At 37.0% G+C, this 21,422-nt stretch overlaps 1 protein-coding gene across 1 annotated transcript in view; it reads right to left on the bottom strand.

Moving 5' to 3' along the window:
* Positions 1 to 6,331: 6,331 nt before the first annotated feature.
* Positions 6,332 to 21,422, bottom strand: part of ERAP2 (endoplasmic reticulum aminopeptidase 2) — a 66,487-nt gene continuing 51,396 nt past the window's right edge. The window contains 8 exon segments of the mRNA XM_037800885.1: positions 6,332 to 6,605; positions 6,794 to 6,804; positions 6,979 to 7,031; positions 8,200 to 8,340; positions 8,854 to 9,017; positions 19,135 to 19,316; positions 19,821 to 19,901; positions 19,904 to 19,980. Of these exon segments, the coding sequence (XP_037656813.1) occupies positions 6,462 to 6,605; positions 6,794 to 6,804; positions 6,979 to 7,031; positions 8,200 to 8,340; positions 8,854 to 9,017; positions 19,135 to 19,316; positions 19,821 to 19,901; positions 19,904 to 19,980 (853 nt within the window). The 3' untranslated portion in view covers positions 6,332 to 6,461.

Below are 21,422 nucleotides of genomic sequence, written 5' to 3'. Positions count from 1 at the left end.
AGTCAACAAATATTTGTCAAATGCCATCTGTGTACAACAGTACCCTTGAGTAAATGACAAATATTGTTCTCCAGAGCTTTCCACTCAACCAGCACTTTCTGAGTTATTGCCCTCATTCCAGAATTCCTACTCCCCCTAATTGCCTTGGGGCCTTTTCTTTCCTCTCTCCTCAGGGTCTTTTCTCAGCTCATTGTAAAGAAATAAGTATGGATTTTTTTTTTTAAGTGACACTAAAGCATGACTAAAGGGTTACAATTTAATGTTCTAACTTTTTTTTAGCCCAAAGGAATGAATCTATAATGGTGGAATTATAGAAGAAAAGGGAACTGGATAAGGGGACATGTATTTTGACAAAAATCTTTGAGTTTTCCTTTTTAGATTTGGATTTGCAAGGACAACAATGCAGGTGTTGTTTCTTTCTAGGTCCTCAGTGAGACTGATGACCCAACAGTTGGTATATTCTCTTAGGTCTTAGATTCCAAACACCTAGGCTTCCCAGAGGCACAGTTAACTGAAACTAAAAGAACAAAGTGCTTTTCTATATGATAATATCTTTTCTATAATGTAGAACATTTATATTTAAAAACAATTCTTTGAATAGTGTCATAACTATTATCTATAGATAAGGCACAACTTGGAACAAGAATAAACAAATACAAATTTTTAAATGTAATCCAAGACCTCATTAGCCAACAACTTATTCATTGTTGCTTAAGTGACCTAATTCAGTCCCCACGCATAAATTGAACTAACTCACCCAGAGCATAGGGTTTGACTACCGTGGATTCTGTCTGGTTTCACACAGATTGTATAGAAGGTGTTTCATGCAGACCTTCTCTTCTGCTAAAATTTGAATCCTTATCATCTCAAGTCTCTCACTTGTTTAGCCCTTACCAGTGAAAAAGCCCTGTTTGTCCTTCTAAGATTCTTGAACTTAGTTGCTGGCTCTACATCTGGAGGCATGAATAGAAAGAAAATTAAATTATATGCCAGCAGCCTGAAGCCATGGAAACAATTGTTTCCTTTTTAGAAAAGGTTCCCCCATCCCCTTCCCATCTTTCTCCATATCAAAGGTTTCAAATGATGTTCTATCTCTCTTCTTCCCACCTCCAGCTCAAAATATTAGAGTTAGAATTACCAAGCTCAGCTTATTAGAAAATAGTTTTAAAAGGGAATAAGATTTTAAAACTGAGAAATAATGTCCCTTGTAACTTTTAAATCTATTCATAGACAAATTATTCTGCCTACTTGTAAAACAAGGTTTGCACTTACAACAAATTATTCTGCCTACTTGTAAAACAAGGTTTGTAGTTATAACTAAGATATAGTTTGGGGGAATAGAGGGACTCCCAGGTGGTTGTAATACAGCCATCCCAGGTGGTACTAATAACACAAGAATGAACTTAAAATGCATTGAAAGAAAGAATTACAGCATAATCCAACAGAAAGAGATATAAACTTTGAAGTGTGGGAAATCAAGTATGTAAAGACCTAAAGATGAGAATTAATGTATCATGTGTCCAGAACAGAGAACCATTTTCCCCACCTTATCTGGGAGCAAGATAAAAGATGAAGATTTTTGGGTAAAGGAGAATAAATTGGCAAAGGATCTTGGAGTTGTCATTAGGAAGTAAAGCTTGTAGAAGTGATTAAGAATAGAAATGTTTTTCTGTCATATTAGTTAAGTCTACATTCCTCAGGCTTTTATAAATATTGGAAAGATTGCCTGATTTAAAGCCTGAAAAAATGATCTACTAATTTGCCTAAGCCTGATACAATTTGAGGCATCCCCCAACCTGATTTATGAGAAATTAATACTACAGTCAATATTGCAAACTAATTTTTATCCTGAGCAGCCTGTTATGCAGAAGTGTTAGGTGTTTACGTGTTGGAAAATAAATTATTACAGTTTCTGGAAATATGCTGGACTAGGTATCCTGACATATTTTCCTGCTAAAAATTACTAAAAATGTAGGATAAAATATATTAAAATTTTGTTTGAATGCATTGATGATCTGGAAAGTAGGTAAGGAACACTCATGGGCCCAAAACTAAGTGAAAGTTGGAACTCTAAGGGGTAAGCAGAAGGTTGAAGCCAACTTTCACCTTGAAGTATTTGTCAAACCAGGTGATCTGAAGCGTCAGGGTTTTTTTGTTTGTTTTTGTTTTTTAATCGCTTATATGTTTATATAGGATACACAAAAACACAAACACAAGTATCTCTGGAACATTTCAGGATTCTCGGAGCTGGGAATTCCCCTTCCTCTCTAGCTCCCTCTTCCCCAGGCTCCTTGGAAATGCAGCCTGGATTTCTAGATGCATTTCTAGATGCTTCCTAGAAAAAGGTTTCTGATAATTTCTCACTGAAAACCCTGTAGCTGCACTGGTTAGGCTTTCACTGCTTCTCATGTCCACATCTGCTGTTCCCGGTTGTTCATAGACAAGGGTTGTGAGCCTTCTGCTCAGTCATTCATGTCCAGATCAAATTCTGGATACAACTTTTGGGTGGTGAGATCTCGGATTATGGGATTATAGTTTTATTACAGTAAATGGATACAAATAAGAAGCAAAAAGAAGAGATGCATAAAGTGAGGTCTGGGAGAGTCTTAATGCAAGCTTCCTTGTCCTCTCCACTTGGAATCAAAACGAGTCACCCTGCCAACAAAGTTATGTGTATTATCAATCATGAAAATTCTAAAGCTTCAGTTTTAATATTTTTAAGGATTCAGGGGACAGATGACAAAGCCCGGAGCCCAGCCCAAGTTGGGGAGCATAATAAAAAACAAAATTCATGTATGGGCTGTTTACAAAAGACTCATCCAAAACAAAAGATACATAAAGATTCAAGGTAACAGGATAGAAAAAGCTATATCAAGCAAATATTAATCAAAGAAAACTGGTGGCATAGCTTTGCAGGTATCAGGGGAGAACCATACTTTACAACAGAAAATACTGCTAGAGATAAGAGATAAACACCTGATCCTGACAAGGACAGTATGGAGGGATACAGGAACTCTTCTGCATTGCTGAGAAGAAAGGCAATAAACACCCCCTTTCAGGGAAGCAATCTGACACCAGCTATTAAAATATTAGATTATACAAAATACACATATGCCTTGACCCAACAAATCCACTTCTTTTTTGATCCTTTTTACCCTTTCTTCCTTATGATTTGGAGACATGATTTTGATGAGATTGATTTAGCAGGAAGCAGCCAAACATACATGATTGATGTAATATCTGTAAATGTAAAAGTTGCAAACCATTCTATATTGAAATGAAATATAATAACACAAGGTTAAATGGTCAAGAGAAGGTCAATCATGAATATAAGTAAAGGAAAGTTGTAGAGCAAAAATGTGGCCATTTTAAACAGCCTTGTGTTTGATAGACATTAGAGTTCAGGTGAAAAACTGCCTTCTGTTATTATTTGGAGGATCCCTGGTAGTTTGAATGGAATAAAAATAAAGAAATACAATTAAAAACAGGATCTTTTCTCAGAAAATCAGGGTCCTTTAGAGTAGTTCCTAGACAGGCTTCTCTGGAACCTCAAAAAGGCCCAGTGGCACAGCAAGGAATGAGATGCAGAATTATGTACATGAGGTAGAACAAGAAACCTGTTAAGGTATTGTTAGATTCTTGAGGGTTAAAGTGCCCATTCTTGCCCACATAAAGCCTAGGACCTAGCAAGTCATTGGTTCTGGGCTCCCCTGATCAGGAAGATATCTCATTGTGTGAGCTGCAGAGACCACAAAATTCTCAGTGAGCCCTGTGGGGAATGAGAGGGGCCCTGAAAAGTTGTGTCTGCTCACCCCATCATATGTTCATGATCTTGTGTATAACTTTTTTGTAACATTATTGTTCATTCAGAGTAAAATGAAGGAAAACTTACTTGCACCTAGACTGAGTTGTCCTTCTCACCAGTCCTCAAACCTGGATTGGTGTTAGTGGCTTGACAGCACCATAGGGCTTTTGAAATACCACACTACTAAGTTAAACAACTTCATTTTTCTAAATGCAATTTTATTGAGATATATCCACATAACATTCAATCCTTCAAAGTGTACAATCAGTTGTTCATAGTATCATCAAATATAAACGAATTCATTTTTAAAGAACTATTCATCAAAACCTACTAGCACAGTAATTCTCATTTTCTAAACAATAAAATTGCTACTTGGTATACTCAAATCTTAAGCATTTTAGAAATTAAAAGTGTTCAGTATCGTACTTATGTGGGAACTAAAAGGAAGAGAATTAAAAACTTGAAAATTTATGGTAGATAAATTATGTGCCAGTTTGGATATATTATGTCCCCCAGAAAAGTCATATTCTTTAATGCAGTCTTGTGGGGGCAGACTGATTAGTCTGTTGATTAGGGTGGAACCTCTGATTAAATTATTTCCATGTAGGTGTGGCCCTTCCCATTCAGGATAGGTCTTAATTAGATCACTGGAGTCCTTTAAAGAGAGCTCACAGAAAGAGCAGAGAGCCAAATGACCTAAGAGAAGCTGAGAGAAACATTTTGGAGAGAAGCTAAGAGCTGACGCAGATGCTTGCTGACATTAAGAGATGTTTGGAGTTGTGGACAGAAGGAGGTTTGGAGATGGTAAACTAAGAGATGAGGCCCTGAGTTTGCCCTGGAAAGGCTAAGAGAGGACTCACAGACACTTAAAGAGAAAGCCACTGGAATCAGAATCTGAAAGCAATGCAATCCGGGAGCGAAGGACCAGCAGACACCAGCCATGTGCCTTCTGAGCTAACAGAGGTGTTCCGAACCCCATCGGCCATTCTTCACTGAAGGTATACTCGTTGATACCTTAGTGTGGACAATTTTATGGCCTTAGGACTGTAACTTTGTAACCAAATAAACCTCCTTAATAAAAGCCAATCCATTTCTGGTATTTTGCATTCCGGCAGCATTAGCAAGTTAGTTTGCAAAAAAAAGTACCTTGAGTATTTACAGAAACATCATTGATGGCACAACTGCTTAATTTGCATATTACCTTGGTGGGAAAAAACGGTATTCTTTACTCTTTCAATTTCCTTATGCTAAAGTACATGTAATTCCAGAGAGATATCAATTAGATATTATAAAGACCAAGGTAGGTCCATGACCAGGTCAAATCTAGAGTTAAAGATGTTTCAAAAGCTCCAAGAAATGATTTGAAAACAAACTTAAAACATATATTGGGCTGTAATTGTTGTCCATCTAAACTGTATCCTGTCTCTGACAGCGGCACCAGAGAAAAGTCTATGGAAACTATGAATGACCTTCATAATATTGCTCCAAAATGCACTGGATAACACTCCCCAACATCCCCCAACTTCCTTTAATAACCTGTGTAAGTCAGTCATCTACGTCTTAACTTGAGTCTTTCATCTTTCTGAAACTCATTTATACTTTCATACTGAGCCATATGTGGGATCATGATTTAAGTTTACTACTTGCACGCAGAGTGGTAATTTCTTTACTTGTTCCGAACCAACTTCATTACACAAGGGAAGCATCTAGCAGGGCATTTCAGAGATCAAGAGGTTCCTGTATATTAAAATCAAAGTAAATGCCAAAACTGAGTTACAAATACAGTGATACATTTTAAATATTTACATTAAACTATTCTTTAACTGAAAATATCAACATAATCTACTTCTGCAATTTTTACAGAATTTATTAAAAATGGTTATAGTTTACAGATTAAAGTGGAGGGGGAGAATTTTCCTTCTCTTCTGTACCTCTGTGACTGCAGATTTTACTTCATTTTGGCGATAACCTCAATAGTCAATCCTTGAAGCTCTTCGTGAATGTGAGGCTCAAGCCAAAGGCCCTCCTGGCTTCTTTGATGAACCCTGACATCTAGTTTCTAATTATCTGAGATTTGGTGACAAAGTCTCTGAATTCCTGATCATTACCCTTCATAATTTGGATCAGATTTTCCAGAAATGGTAAAAATTAAACTATTTAGTTCAGGTTAAGTTGCAGACAGGGAGAGTAAGTGGATGGAAGAGTAGAGATGAAAGACAGATATTCTATGGATTGGCTATTTCTACTTGGAGGTAAAAATAGGTTAAGCAAACTTCAGGATACTAAGCCATGTTAAATAAGAATTAAAGAAGCAATATAATGGCATAGTATGAGCAATGTATAAGGTCTGTGCTATGACTAAACTATTACAGATACATAAATACACACAGACATATATATGTAATATATATAATAGTTTACTTTTAAATCATCATTGTCTACTGAACTTTCCTTCTCCTATCCCAAGCACTATGTATCTGTTGACTGGAAATGATAGGTAAGAGCAGTCAGCTGCACTCACTGATTTCTGGAGGCCTCTTAACGGTTAGAAAAAACATCCAAATCTCTGAGACTTGACCTTTGCTGGTGTCATTCAGTCTATTTGACTTCACGTAGACACTTATTTGTCTGATGTTGTACTCTCCCTATTGACCATTTAAATATTAACCATTAGCCAAGTCCTCAGGGTGTTAAGATTCTTTTCCAGCCACTTAATATTTTTGGTTAAGGTTTGCAGAACAACTTGAAAAATATCCAGGTGTGATTCTTGGGACTGAAGAGATTCAAAAAACAGTTTCACCTGAAAAATATGGAAGAAAAGAATTACCGACATGGTTCATAAAACATTTTCTCTTGCAGAGTTTCAAAACAGCTTGCAAATTATACCATACCAGGTGCAAGCTTTTTTCTTCTTCTTTATATGATTATTATGTCCCTTTATCTTTTAATGATGTATAAAGTAAGGCAGATTATAAATCCCCATCTTACAAGTGGGCACACTGTGGGTAGAAAAGTTAAGTGATTTACCAAAGTCATAGCTTTGTGCACTGTAATTTGAATCCTGGAATTCTGAATTTGCTTAAAGGGCAATGAATTCAAGGTTTAGAGTGAAAGAGGAATTAAAATACTAGAATGCTAGAATGCCTAAAAAAAAAAAAAAACAAAAAAAAAACCACACCAAAAAATAAGACAACTAATTCTCATGGCAAATGAGCCCAATACAAATCTGAAAATGAAAAGGAATCCCACAAATTTAAGTAATAGAAACACAGGCCTTATACTCATTATATATCATATGTTAAACATGTAATATTAATATCTATAATAAGCTTGCACATTTCAGTAGATACTTTAAATTACCGTAAGAATAATTCTTTTTAAATAAAGTTTTATTGAGATATATACACATACCCTACAATCATCCTCAGTATATAATCAGTTATTCATACTACCATCATGTAGTTGTGCATTCATCACCAGAATCAATTTTTAAACATTTTCTTTACTCCAAAATAAATAAATAAATAAAAGTAAAAAAGAACACCTAAAACCTTCCACCACCACCCCCATTCCACCCTATATTTCGTTTAGTTTTTGTCCCCATTTTTCTACTCATCTGTCCATATACTGGATAAAGGGAGTGTGATCCACAAGGTTTTCATAATCACACAGTCACACTATGTATGCTACGTAGTTATGCAATCGTCTTCAAGAATCAAGGCTACTGGGTTGCAGTTCAACAGTTTCAGGTATTTCCTTCTAGCTATTCCAATACACTAAAGACTATAAAGGAATATCTATGTAATGCATAAGAGTAACCTCCAGACTGACTTCACGGCTCCATTTGAAATCTCTCAGCCACCGAAACTTTATTTTGTTCCATTTTTCTTTCCCCTTTTGGTCAAGAAGGCTTTCTCAATCCCATGATGCCAGGGCCAGGCTCATCCCTGGGAGTCATGTCCCACATAGTGGGGAGAGCAGTGAGTTTACCCTGCAGAGTTGGCTTAGAGAGAGAGAGGCTGCCCCTTCTCTTAGTGAAGTATTTTCACACATATCATCTCACAGTATCATCACAAAGGTCTGGCTGTGAGTCAGATCCTTTAACAGAGAGCAACCCAGAAAAACTGTCTAAGGTTGTACAGCTAATTAGGACAAGGACTTAGGTCAAGAATACAAGACTTATAATACAGCTCCACTTACAGAAGACATAATTTAAACATCTTTCCTGGAGGATAGATACTCTGGGCTATGGAATAATCATTGTTTGGTTTTCTATATTTTCCAAATTTTCTATAATATTATTTTATTAATTTTATTATCAGAAAAAATGATTTATACCTCTTTCTCCTATAAGCTTGCTCTGAGAATTAACAATGGATGAAACAAATACCAGCTTTTTAAGGAGATGGGTCCAATTATGTCTAACAAAATTCCAGGCTAACAGCTGCCCGTTTGGATTTCTGGCAATTGCATGAAAAAGAGATGCAAAATCTTCTGTCTTGATAGCTTTTCTTTCCATTCCTAGTTCGATTTACCTGAAACAATAAGAACCACTTATTTTTTCATGGTATGTTTTACATGTATGGAATTCAGCTCATACTACCAATATATTAGCAGAACAGGACAGAAAACGGCATGACAAAAGTATAATTTACCAAAAACAGTAATAAATTCTCTACCAGCTAAATATTTAAAGCTCTGATTAAACTTACTTTTTTGTAGCAGTAATTAGCTTTATGCACTTATTATTTCAAAGCACTTTGATTAGGATCTTATATACAAGAATACTTTTAAAACATTACTTTCTCTCCAAGGTTCTGAAAGTAAAACATTCCTATTTGTCTAGCTCAGTCACCTGATTAGCAACTAGGGACTATCTATATTTCACTCTTTGCATTTTGTCCCTACATTGTTTTCTAGACAGTCAAAGCAAAACGAATCCACATTCAATTATTGTATGCCTTTAAAATTGGTGACTGAAATTTTAGCGACTTCACTGAATTTGTGTCAATTTACTTTTAACAATTTATTTAAATTAATGCACTGACTTCACTAATTTTTCTTGATCTTTGCTGATTGATAATGCATACAGAATCTTGTTTTTATCAGCAACTGACACTGACAGTCCATATTTCTCTAAAAGGTAATTCCACCCTGGTGTGGTCTGAGCATCCACAGAATACATAGTCTTTAAAGTATCTGTTGGCATATTGTAATATTAAGCAAAAAAGTGAAGAAAAAGTTCTATGGAAAAGCTACTTTTTTTTTTTTTTAAGGAAATACAGATCTTGCACCAACCAAACATCTCTTCCCTTGGTCTCACGTGGAATTTGAGGTTTTAAAATGCAGTCAGTATTGTACTTTACCCTTTGGCCCAATTTGCCCTACTCCTAACCATATCTGCTTCATTCCTATCTCTAGTTGAAGTCTGGACTCTTTTTCAGCTTTTTTAATGGTTGCTATATGTTCTAATACTGACATACATATCTGCCAAGTTCTAGCTCTGAGTTTCAGGTGTCACACAGATACCCAAAAGGAAAAACTACTTTTGCTTATTACAATTTTAAGTTGCCATAACCAAATCACCCCTGATTTGTTTCCAGTACCCAGTATATTAAAACTTTTTTTTCCTGCAAACATTTATAAATGTATTTTATATAGTTTTAAGTTTCAGATTATTTGTGCTTTATCTCTTGTTGATGACAAAATGTTAGCAAGTAGAATAATCACAAAATTTTAACCTACTCTGAGATTAAAATAGAAAGTTGATGGAATCAATAAATAAAAGAGATGATTTCTGAAATATAAAAAGTACTGGTTTGTACAGAATTATGCCATTAAATTACCTCAGTTGGAACCATATGATTTTTAATCCCAATAGCAAAAAAGGGGAAGAAAAAGTTCTATGATCAATAATAACTGATATTCATACTGATGGTTTGGAAAAAGCACAGCACAAAGGAATGGGGAGCGATAAAGAAATTTGCATTTGTCATGAAGTAATGATATGGTAGGAATAATATTAGTCTCTGTACATCTTATTTAATGGTCAAAACTACCAAGTGGGGTGGTTATTATCCTGATTTTTAAAAGTAGAACTGCACTAAAGCTTGAAAGGTTAATAATAACAGTTTTTTTCAATACTTCTTCCCTAGCCACTAGTGCCTGACACATGGGAGACATGCAAAGAATTACATTTTGAGTTCATTAATGAATGAAGCAATCAATTAATCTATATAAAGACATGCTTCATTAGAATCCATACTAGCAGTATTGGAGTTTGGGGGAAAAAGTATAGTATTTAATTCTGTGTTCTTAGCACAAGCCTAGCTGAGTAGTACCCAGAATATTTTCATAGGTACAACATCCTATTCAGCATGTCGAACCATCATATCTACTATAGATGGACTCCTGCAGATAAGTCATCTCTCCAGTAATCAGCTTAAAGGTAGAATCTATTGTGTTATAGGACAGCAGTACATTTAAATTTTAGTTTCACTCATATAACCCATTCAACCACGAACAAAGAGAGGAGAATAATAGAGCTAAAAGATAATTTTTCTAAAACTGATTTAGACTTGAATCTTAAAGAGCAGAAAAGTCCTAAAAGAAGAAAACTTTTTAAAAAGGAGAATTCAAGAAAGGATTTCAAAGAGCTCACTGAGATTTAGTTATGGGGGGAGAAGTGATGATAGTCTTATCATAGCAATATGGCTCAGGGAAAACTGACACTATTACATTACATGGTATTAATGTGAAATTTTTTCCTTATATTTTAAAAAATGAATTCTCCATAATTCACATATAAATTTGACTTTCTAGGACATCCAATTCTAGAGTCAGAGTTTTAACAATAAAAATGTAAAATCATATGTTAGGGGGAGGCGGGGCAAGATGGCGGACTGGTGAGCTGTATGTTTTAGTTACTACTCCAGGAAAGTAGGTAGAAAGCCAAGAACTGCGTGGACTGGACACCACAGAGCAATCTGACTTTGGGCATACTTCATACAACACTCATGAAAACGTGGAACTGCTGATATCAGTGAAATCTGTAAGTTTTTGTGGCCAGGGGACCCGCACCCCTCCCTGCCAGGCTCAGTCCCGTGGGAGGAGGGGCTGTCAGCTCTGGGAAGGAGAAGGCAAAACTGCAGTGGCAGCCCTTATCAGAAACTCATTCTACTGATCCAAACTCCAACCATAGATAGACTGAGACCAGACACCAGAGAATCTGAGAGCAGCCAGCCCAGCAGAGAGGAGACAGGCATAGAAAAAAACAACACGAAAAACTCCAAAATAAAAGCGGAGGATTTTTGGAGTTCTGGTGAACATAGAAAGGGGAAGGGCAGAGCTCAGGCCCTGAGGCTCATATGCAAATCCCGAAGAAAAGCTGATCTCTCTGCCCTGTGGACCTTACCTTAATGGCCCTAATTGCTTTGTCTCTTAGCATTTCAATAACCCATTAGATCTCTGAGGAGGGCCCTTTTTTTTAATCCTTTTTTCTGTTTCTAAAACAATTACTCTAAGAAGCCCAATACAGAAAGCTTCAAAGACTTGAAATTTGGGCAGGTCAAGACAAGAGCAGAACTAAGAGAGCGCTGAGACAAAAGGCAATAATCCAGTGGCTGAGAAAATTCACTAAACACCACAACTTCCCAAGAAAAGGGGGGTGTCCGCTCACAGCCATCATCCTGGTGGACAGGAAACACTCCTGCCCATCGCCAGCCCCATAGCCCAGAGCTCCCCCAGACAACCCAGTGTGACGGAAGCGCTTCAAATAACAGGCACACACCACAAAACTGGGCGTGGACATTAGCCTTCCCTGCAACCTCAGCTGATTGTCCCACAGTTGGGAAGATGGAGCAGTGTGAATTAACAAAGCCCCATTTAGCCATCATTGCAGCAGACTGGGAGCCTCCCTACACAGCCCAGCAGCCCAGAACTGCCCTGGGGGGACGGCACTCACCTGTGACATACCACAGTCATCCCTCAACAGAGGACCCGGGGTGCACAGCCTGGAAGAGGGGCCCACTTGCAAGTCTCAGGAGCCATACGCCAATACCAAGGACTTGTGGGTCAGTGGCAGAGACAAACTGTGGCAGGACTGAACTGAAGGACTAGACTATTGCAGCAGCTTTAAAACTCTAGGATCACCAGGGACATTTCATTCTTAGAGCCACCCCCCCTCCCTGACTGCCCAGAAACACGCCCCATATACAGGGCAGGCAACACCAACTACACACGCAAGCTTGGTACACCAATTGGACCCCACAAGAGTCACTCCCCCACTCACCAAAAAGGCTAAGCAGGGGAGAACTGGCTTGTGGAGAACAGGTGGCTCGTGGACACCACCTGCTGGTTAGTTAGAGAAAGTGTACACCACGAAGCTGTAGATCTGATAAATTAGAGATAAGGACTTCAATTGGTCTACAAATCCTAAAAGAACCCTATCAAGTTCAGCAAATGCCACGAGGCCAAAAACAACAGAAAATTATAAAGCATATGAAAAAACCAGACGATATGGATAACCCAAGCCCAAGTACCCAAAACAAAAGATCAGAAGAGACACAGCACCTAGAGCAGCTACTCAAAGAACTAAAGATGAACAATGAGACCATAGTACAGGATACAAAGGATATCAAGAAGACCCTAGAAGAGCATAAAGAAGATATTACAAGACTAAATAAAAAAATGGATGATCTTATGGAAATTAAAGAAACTGTTGACCAAATTAAAAAGATTCTGGACACTCATAGTACAAGACTAGAGGAAGTTGAACAACGAATCAGTGACCTGGAAGATGACAGAATGGAAAATGAAAGCATAAAAGAAAGAATGGGGAAAAAAATTGAAAAAATCGAAATGGACCTCAGGGATATGATAGATAATATGAAACGTCCGAATATAAGACTCATTGGTGTTCCAGAAGGGGAAGAAAAGGGTAAAGGTCTAGGAAGAGTATTCAAAGAAATTGTTGGGGAAAACTTCCCAAATCTTCTAAACAACATAAATACACAAATCATAAATGCTCAGCAAACTCCAAATAGAATAAATCCAAATAAACCCACTCTGAGACATATTCTGATCACACTGTCAAACACAGAAGAGAAGGAGCAAGTTCTGAAAGCAGCAAGAGAAAAGCAATTCACCACATACAAAGGAAACAGCATAAGACTAAGTAGTGACTACTCAGCAGCCACCATGGAGGTGAGAAGGCAGTGGCACGATATACTTAAAATTCTGAGTGAGAAAAATTTCCAGCCAAGAGTACTTTATCCAGTAAAGCTCTCCTTCAAATTTGAGGGAGAGCTTAAATTTTTCACAGACAGACAAATGCTGAGAGAATTTGCTAACAAGAGACCTGCCCTACTGGAGATACTAAAGGGAGCCCTACAGACAGAGAAACAAAGAAAGGACAGAGAGACTTGGAGAAAGGTTCAGTACTAAAGAGATTCAGTATGGGTACAATAAAGGATATTAATAGAGAGAAGGGAAAAATATGACAAACATAAACCAAAGGATAAGATGGCTGATTCAAGAAATGCCTTCACGGTTATAATGTTGAATGTAAATGGATTAAATTCCCCAATTTAAAGATATAGATTCGCAGAATGGATCAAAAAAAATGAACCATCAATATGTTGCATACAAGAGACTCATCTTAGACACAGGGACACAAAGAAATTGAAAGTGAAAGGATGGAAAAAAATATTTCATGCAAGCTACAGCCAAAAGAAAGCAGGTGTAGCAATATTAATCTCAGATAAAATAGACTTTAAATGCAGGGATGTTTTGAGAGACAAAGAAGGCCACTACATACTAATAACAGGGGCAATTCAACAAGAAGAAATAACAATCGTAAATGTCTATGCACCCAATCAAGGTGCCACAAAATACTTGAGAGAAACACTGGAAAAACTAAAGGAAGCAATTGATGTTTCCACAATAATTGTGGGAGACTTCAACACATCACTCTCTCCTATAGATAGATCAACCAGACAGAAGACCAATAAGGAAATTGAAAACCTAAACAATCTGATAAATGAATTAGATTTAACAGACATATACAGGACATTACATCCCAAATCACCAGGATACACATACTTTTCTAGTGCTCACGGAACTTTCTCCAGAATAGATCATATGCTGGGACATAAAACAAGCCTCAATAAATTAAAAAAGATTGAAATTATTCAAAGCACATTCTCTGACGGCAATGGAATACAATTAGAAGTCAATAACCATCAGAGACTTAGAAAATTCACAAATACCTGGAGGTTAAACAACACACTCCTAAACAATCAGTGGGTTAACGAAGAAATAGCAAGAGAAATTGCTAAATATATAGAGACGAATGAAAATGAGAACACAACATACCGAAACCTATGGGATGCAGCAAAAGCAGTGCTAAGGGGGAAATTTATAGCACTAAACGCATATATTAAAAAGGAAGAAAGAGCCAAAATCAAAGAACTAATGGATCAACTGAAGAAGCTAGAAAATGAACAGCAAACCAATCCTAAACCAAGTAGAAGAAAACAAATAACAAGGATTAAAGCAGAAATAAATGACATAGAGAACAAAAAAACAATAGAGAGGATAAATATCACCAAAAGTTGGTTCTTTGAGATCAACAAGATTGACAAGCCTAGCTAGACTGACAAAATCAAAAAGAGAGAAGACCCATATAAACAAAATAATCAATGAAAAAGGTGACATAACTGCAGATCCTGAAGAAATTAAAAAAATTATAAGAGGATATTATGAACAACTGTATGGCAACAAACTGGATAATGTAGAGGAAATGGACAATTTCCTGGAAACATATGAACAACCTAGACTGACCAGAGAAGAAATAGAAGACCTCAACCAACCCATCACAAGCAAAGAGATCCAATCAGTCATCAAAAATCTTCCCACAAATAAATGCCCAGGGCCAGATGGCTTCACAGGGGAATTCTACCAAACTTTCCAGAAAGAACTGACACCAATCTTACTCAAACTCTTTCAAAACATTGAAGAAAATGGAACACTACCTAACTCATTTTATGAAGCTAACATCAATCTAATACCAAAACCAGGCAAAGATGCTACGAAAAAGGAAAACTATCGGCCAATCTCCCTAATGAATATAGATGCAAAAATCCTCAAGAAAATACTTGCAAATTGAATCCAAAGACACATTAAAAAAATCATACACCATGACCAAGTGGGGTTCATTCCAGGCATGCAAGGAGGATGGTTCAACATAAGAAAATCAATTGATGTATTACAACACATTAACAAGTCAAAAGGAAGAAATCAATTGATCATCTCAATAGATGCTGAAAAAGCATTTGACAAAATCCAACATCCCTTTTTGATAAAAACACTTCAAAAGGTAGGAATTGAAGGAAACTTCCTCAACATGATAAAGAGCATATATGAAAAACCCACAGCCAGCATAGTACTCAATGGTGAGAGACTGAAAGCCTTCCCTCTAAGATCAGGAACAAGACAAGGATGCCCGCTGTCACCACTGTTATTCAACATTGTGCTGGAAGTGCTAGCCAGGGCAATCCGGCAAGACAAAGAAATAAAAGGCATCCAAATTGGAAAAGAAGAAGTAAAACTGTCATTGTTTGCAGATGATATGATCTTATATCTAGAAAACCCTGAGAAATCAACGATACAGCTACTAGAGCTAATAAACAAATTTAGCAAAGTAGTGGGATACAAGATTAATGCACATAAGTCAGTAATGTTTCTATATGCTAGAAATGAACAAACTGAAGGGACACTCAAGAAAAAGATACCATTTTCAACAGCAACTAAAAAAATCAAGTACCTAGGAATAAACTTAACCAAAGATGTAAAAGATCTATAGAAAGAAAACTACATAACTCTACTAAAAGAAATAGAAGGGGACCTTAAAAGATGGAAAAATATTCCATGTTCATGGATAGGAAGACTAAATGTCATTAAGATGTGAATTCTACCCAAACTCATCTACAGATTCAATGCAATCCCAATCAAAATTCCAACAACCTACTTTGCAGACTTGGAAAAGCTAGTTATCAAATCTATTTGGAAAGGGAAGATGCCTCGAATTGCTAAAGACACTCTAAAAAAGAAAAACGAAGTGGGAGGACTTACACTCCCTGACTTTGAAGCTTATTATAAAGCCACAGTTGCCAAAACAGCATGGTACTGGCACAAAGATAGACATATAGATCAATGGAATTGAATTGAGAATTCAGAGATAGACCCTCAGATCTATGGCCGACTGATCTTTGATAAGGCCCCCAAAGTCACTGAACTGAGTCATAATGGTCTTTTCAACAAATGGGGCTGGGAGAGTTGGATATCCATATCCAAAAAATGAAAGAGGACCCCTACCTCACACCCTACACAAAAATTAACTCAAAATGGACAAAAGATCTCAATATAAAAGAAAGTACCATGAAACTCCTAGAAGATAATGTAGGAAAACATCTTCAAGACCTTGTATTAGGTGGCCACTTCCTAGACTTTACACTCAAAGCACAAGCAACAAAAGAAAAAATAGATAAATGGGAACTCCTCAAGCTTAGAAGTTTCTGCACCTCAAAGGAATTTCTCAAAAAGGTAAAGAGGCAGCCAACTCAATGGGAAAAAATTTTGGAAACCATGTATCTGACAAAAGACTGATATCTTGCATATATAAAGAAATCCTACAACTCAATGACAATAGTACGGACAGCCCAATTATAAAATGGGCAAAAGATATGAAAAGACAGTTCTCTGAAGAGGAAATACAAATGGCCAAGAAACACATGAAAAAATGTTCAGCTTCACTAGCTATTAGAGAGATGCAAATTAAGACCACAATGAGATACCATCTAACACCGATTAGAATGGCTGCCATTAAACAAACAGGAAACTACAAATGCTGGAGGGGATGTGGAGAAATTGGAACTCTTGTTCATTGTTGGTGGGACTGTATAATGGTTCAGCCACTCTGGAAGTCAGTCTGGCAGTTCCTTAGAAAACTAGATATAGAGTTACCATTCGATCCAGCGATTGCACTTCTCGGTATATACCCGGAAGATCGGAAAGCAGTGACACGAACAGATATCTGCACGCCAATGTTCATTGCAGCATTATTCACAACTGCCAAGAGATGGAAACAACCCAAATGTCCTTCAAGAGATGAGTGGATAAATAAAATGTGGCATATACACACAATGGAATACTACGCGGCAGTAAGAAGGAACGATCTCGTGAAACATATGACAACATGGATGAACCTTGAAGACATAATGCTGAGCGAAATAAGCCAGGCACAAAAAGAGAAATATTATATGCTACCACTAATGTGAACTTTGAAAAATGTAAAACAAATGGTTTATAATGTAGAATGTAGGGGAACTAGCAATAGAGAGCAATTAAGGAAGGGGGAACAATAATCCAAGAAGAACAGATAAGCTATTTAACGTTCTGGGGATGCCCAGGAATGACTATGGTCTGTTAATTTCTGATGAATATAGTAGGAACAAGTTCACAGAAATGTTGCTATATTAGGTAACTTTCTTGGGGTAAAGTAGGAACATGTTGGAAGTTAAGCAGTTATCAGGTTAGTTGTCTTTTTCTTACTCCCTTGTTATGGTCTCTTTGAAATGTTCTTTTATTGTATGTTTGTTTTCTTTTTAACTTTTTTTCATACAGTTGATTTAAAAAAGAAGGGAAAGTTAAAAAAAAAAAAGAAAAACAAGGAAAAAAATATATAGTGCCCCCTTGAGGAGCCTGTGGAGAATGCAGGGGTATTGGCCTACCCCACCTCGATGGTTGCTAACATGACCACAGACATAGGGGACTGGTGGTTTGATGGGTTGAGCCCTCTACCATAGGTTTTACCCTTGGGAAGACGGTTGCTGCAAAGGAGAGGCTAGGCCTCCCTATGGTTGTGCCTAAGGGCCTCCTCCCGAATGCCTCTTTGTTGCTCAGATGTGGCCCTCTCTCTCTGGCTAAGCCAACTTGAAAGGTGAAATCACTGCCCTCCCCCCTACGTGGGATCAGACACCCAGGGGAGTGAATCTCCCTGGCAACGTGGAATATGACTCCCGGGGAGGAATGTAGACCCGGCATCGTGGGACGGAGAACATCTTCTTGACCAAAAGGGGGATGTGAAAGGAAATGAAATAAGCTTCAGTGGCAGAGAGATTCCAAAAGGAGCCGAGAGGTCACTCTGGTGGGCACTCTTATGCACACTTTAGACAACCCTTTTTAGGTTCTAAAGAATTGGGGTAGCTGGTGGTGGATACCTGAAACTATCAAACTACAACCCGGAGCCCATGAATCTCGAAGACAATTGTATAAAAATGTAGCTTATGAGGGGTGACAATGGGATTGGGAAAGCCATAAGGACCACACTCCACTTTGTCTAGTTTATGGATGGATGAGTAGAAAAATAGGGGAAGGAAACAAACAGACAAAGGTACCCAGTGTTCTTTTTTACTTCAATTGCTCTTTTTCACTCTAATTATTATTCTTGTTATTTTTGTGTGTGTGCTAATGAAGGTGTCAGGGATTGGTTTAGGTGATGAATGTATAACTATGTAATGGTACTGTGAACAATCGAAAGTACGATTTGTTTTGTATGACTGCGTGGTATGTGAATATATCTCAATAAAATGAAGATTAAAAAAAAAATCATATGTTAGACAGAAATTAGGCTTAAATTGAAAAGATTGTGGAATCTGTTAGTACCTATGGGTAGTGGCTGCTAAACCAAACTGCAACATAATCCATTTGATCACTGGGCATCTTCCTGGTTATAATCACTCCCAGAATCGATCTTGCTACCCATACATATTTTAATGGTCAAATTATCAATTTTCCATCAAAGGTGAAAGGAGGAAGAACTTGCGACCAAGGCTTGTCCTGTGGTGTGAGTTGTTGAGGGAGAAAACACATTTTTAAAAAAGCACCCCTTTTAACTAGATTTTTTTAATAAGTTTCATTAACTGATTAGTGGTGATTTAATCACACGCACCTTTCATATCACTTCCTTTAACATCTTTGTATCTTCGAAAGGCATCACTTTTGGAGCTTGGGTTCCTCCCTGCTCGCACCCTTTAACTATCTTTCTATGACCATGCCAATGTTTATTAGCTCTCCCCATGGGGCCCTAAACCTCTCATCCCACAAAATCTATTGAGCATTTACTCTGTAAATGTAACAGTGGTATGTAATTCCCAGTATATTTTTTTCCATCCTCACTAAAAGGTTTTAGATCCAGTGTCTTGAATGACCAAAGACTTTTACAACAAAGTGAAAGGAATGAAGAATAGGAAAGAAGTCTAGAGCTACTTTAATTTCCCGCTGGACTCCAACCTCTGAGAGAAGAGTTCAGCTGCCTTCCAGATGCAAGGAGGATGGTTCAGGTCACAGACCAGCTTCAAGAGTGTCGCATGCACAAAGCGTCCTGTCCCAGAGCAGCCGTCTCTGCTCCAGCTTTGCTTGTCAATCAGTGGCTTAAAATACTGGAGAAGGTTAACGCTGCAGAAAGCAGGAGAAGGTTTACAGAGAGGCTAAAATTAGTTCTTAACACATTCTTACTCACACAGTTGAAGGGTCCAAATCTAAACTGTCTGCATGAACTTAACCAAAAACACAGAACTACTTGTCTTCCAATTTTTCTTCTCTTTTTCCGGCCCCACCTACCACATCTGAGAGACAAAGCTTCTAAAGAAAAAGCCAAGCATTCTCATTTTGTTTAGATATTAAAGTTGTATGCCATCTCTGTATGATTTAATTTCCTATCTGTGAGGGGATATAAGATAAAGTCACCTTTAGGAAGAATGTTCTACTCATGATCCCGCTATCCTAACTCTTAAGAAGGTGATGACAAGGAATGAGGGTAATCAAACCCTTAGGTGCTATCAGCCAGTCTCTGCAGCTTCGCTATGATTTAACCCCAAGTTCATACAATACAGATGCAACCTCATTAATCCTCCACTTACTATGTGTTTACTTAATAAAAACTCCCAAAGAACACAAACCTTGAAGTTTTCAGTGACATCTGAAATGTTCTTTCTGTCCATCATGTGGTAAAACAATTGTAAATGTCCTAGACCTTGAGAAGTACAGGGTTGCTAGTTTCACATTGGAGATAGTGAGACAGGACAAGGGCTTTGTTAAGGTTCAACCTTCCTGCACTGAGGTACAAAACAAATATCGATAGTTTGTGCACACCTTACAGTTCTTAATATTACATCACATATGAAATAGAGAGCAATAACAGAAGCAATTTATTATAGCCAGACAATTTGGTTTAAATCCTAACTCTGTCACTGACTAGCTGTGTGATCTTAGGCAAATTACCTAACCTCTCTGGGCCTCAGTTGTCTCCCCTGTACCACGGGGATAATAAGAATATCTTCCTCATAGGCTTATTGTAAGAATTTAATGAATTAATATATGTAAAGCACCTAGAATAATGCCTAGCACAAAGTAAGATATTAATAAATGGAATAAATGTTAGCTAATACTAATATTTAGTACCAAATAATGAAATTTTTATGTATGTCATACACTAGTGGTTTCATATGTGTGTTTGAATTTTTCCTCCAAATAAATTTGAACTCTGAGGACTGATGCCAGGTCTTTTTTTTTTTTTTTTTTTTTTTTTTTGATGTTGTTCCTAGAGCCTAACAGTGAGAAGACCAATCATTATAATAAGCAAGACAAAACCAGGCATTCTCATTTTATTTAGATCTTAAAGTTGTATGCCATCTCTGCATTTTCTGTTAATGAGAAGAACAAACAACAGAACTATTATTCTGAGTACTAAAACATGAGAATCTCTTCTGCAGAAGAAAAAAACCATTATACTGTCACTTCAGTAAAGTAATTCCAACATGTGTTTCTGAGAAGGCGTGTTCCCCCACAAGGTCTATAATCCTTTTGGCAAACATCCGACTCCCAGACGAAGCACTCTTGTGTTACTTGGGACAGATTCTAGAACAAAGATGTCTCTGTTGAATTTTTCATTAACATAATGCTCTATCTCCTTTGGATTTCTAAATTCTCAAATTCTTATCTAAAAAGAGGGAACTGAAACTAGAAAGAAGAGAAATGAAAGAGTACCAACTTTTGTTGTGATTTTACTCTTCTCAGTCATAATGATATTACTACTTTAAAATGGGCTTATGGAAAACTTGCCCAAAATTTCTTCTGAAGAAAGAGGGTTGGGCCATATACTCTGTTACTCAATGGCCTGCTGTATGTATTTGTATGTATTTAAAAACAAATCCACAAAATGTCACTAATCCTTCCCACATGTGTAAGTATCATAATAGGTGGTATAGCATCAGCAACAGGAAGAAACAGTCTTATATTCTAGGGTTACAGTTTTTAAAAGAATGTTTGACACATAAAGATTATATTGCGCTTGGTTTTCATTTATTTCTTACTAAAACTAATGTCATTGTTAGAATCCTTTACTTTCATATTTTCCTAGTTTATTTTAATCTGAATATTTATTCAAAAGGGGCCCTTTTAGTATCTCTTTTTATTATAAAAGTAATGTAAACAAATATAAACAAATTGGAAACTAGAAAAAAGGGAGAAATAGATACTCATAATTTTATTACCTTAT

Source organism: Choloepus didactylus, chromosome 13 (genome assembly GCF_015220235.1).
Source record: "Choloepus didactylus isolate mChoDid1 chromosome 13, mChoDid1.pri, whole genome shotgun sequence".
Taxonomy (NCBI): domain Eukaryota; kingdom Metazoa; phylum Chordata; class Mammalia; order Pilosa; family Megalonychidae; genus Choloepus; species Choloepus didactylus.
Note: the sequence above shows the minus strand (reverse complement) of the source record. Positions and strands in the feature narration are given on the sequence as shown.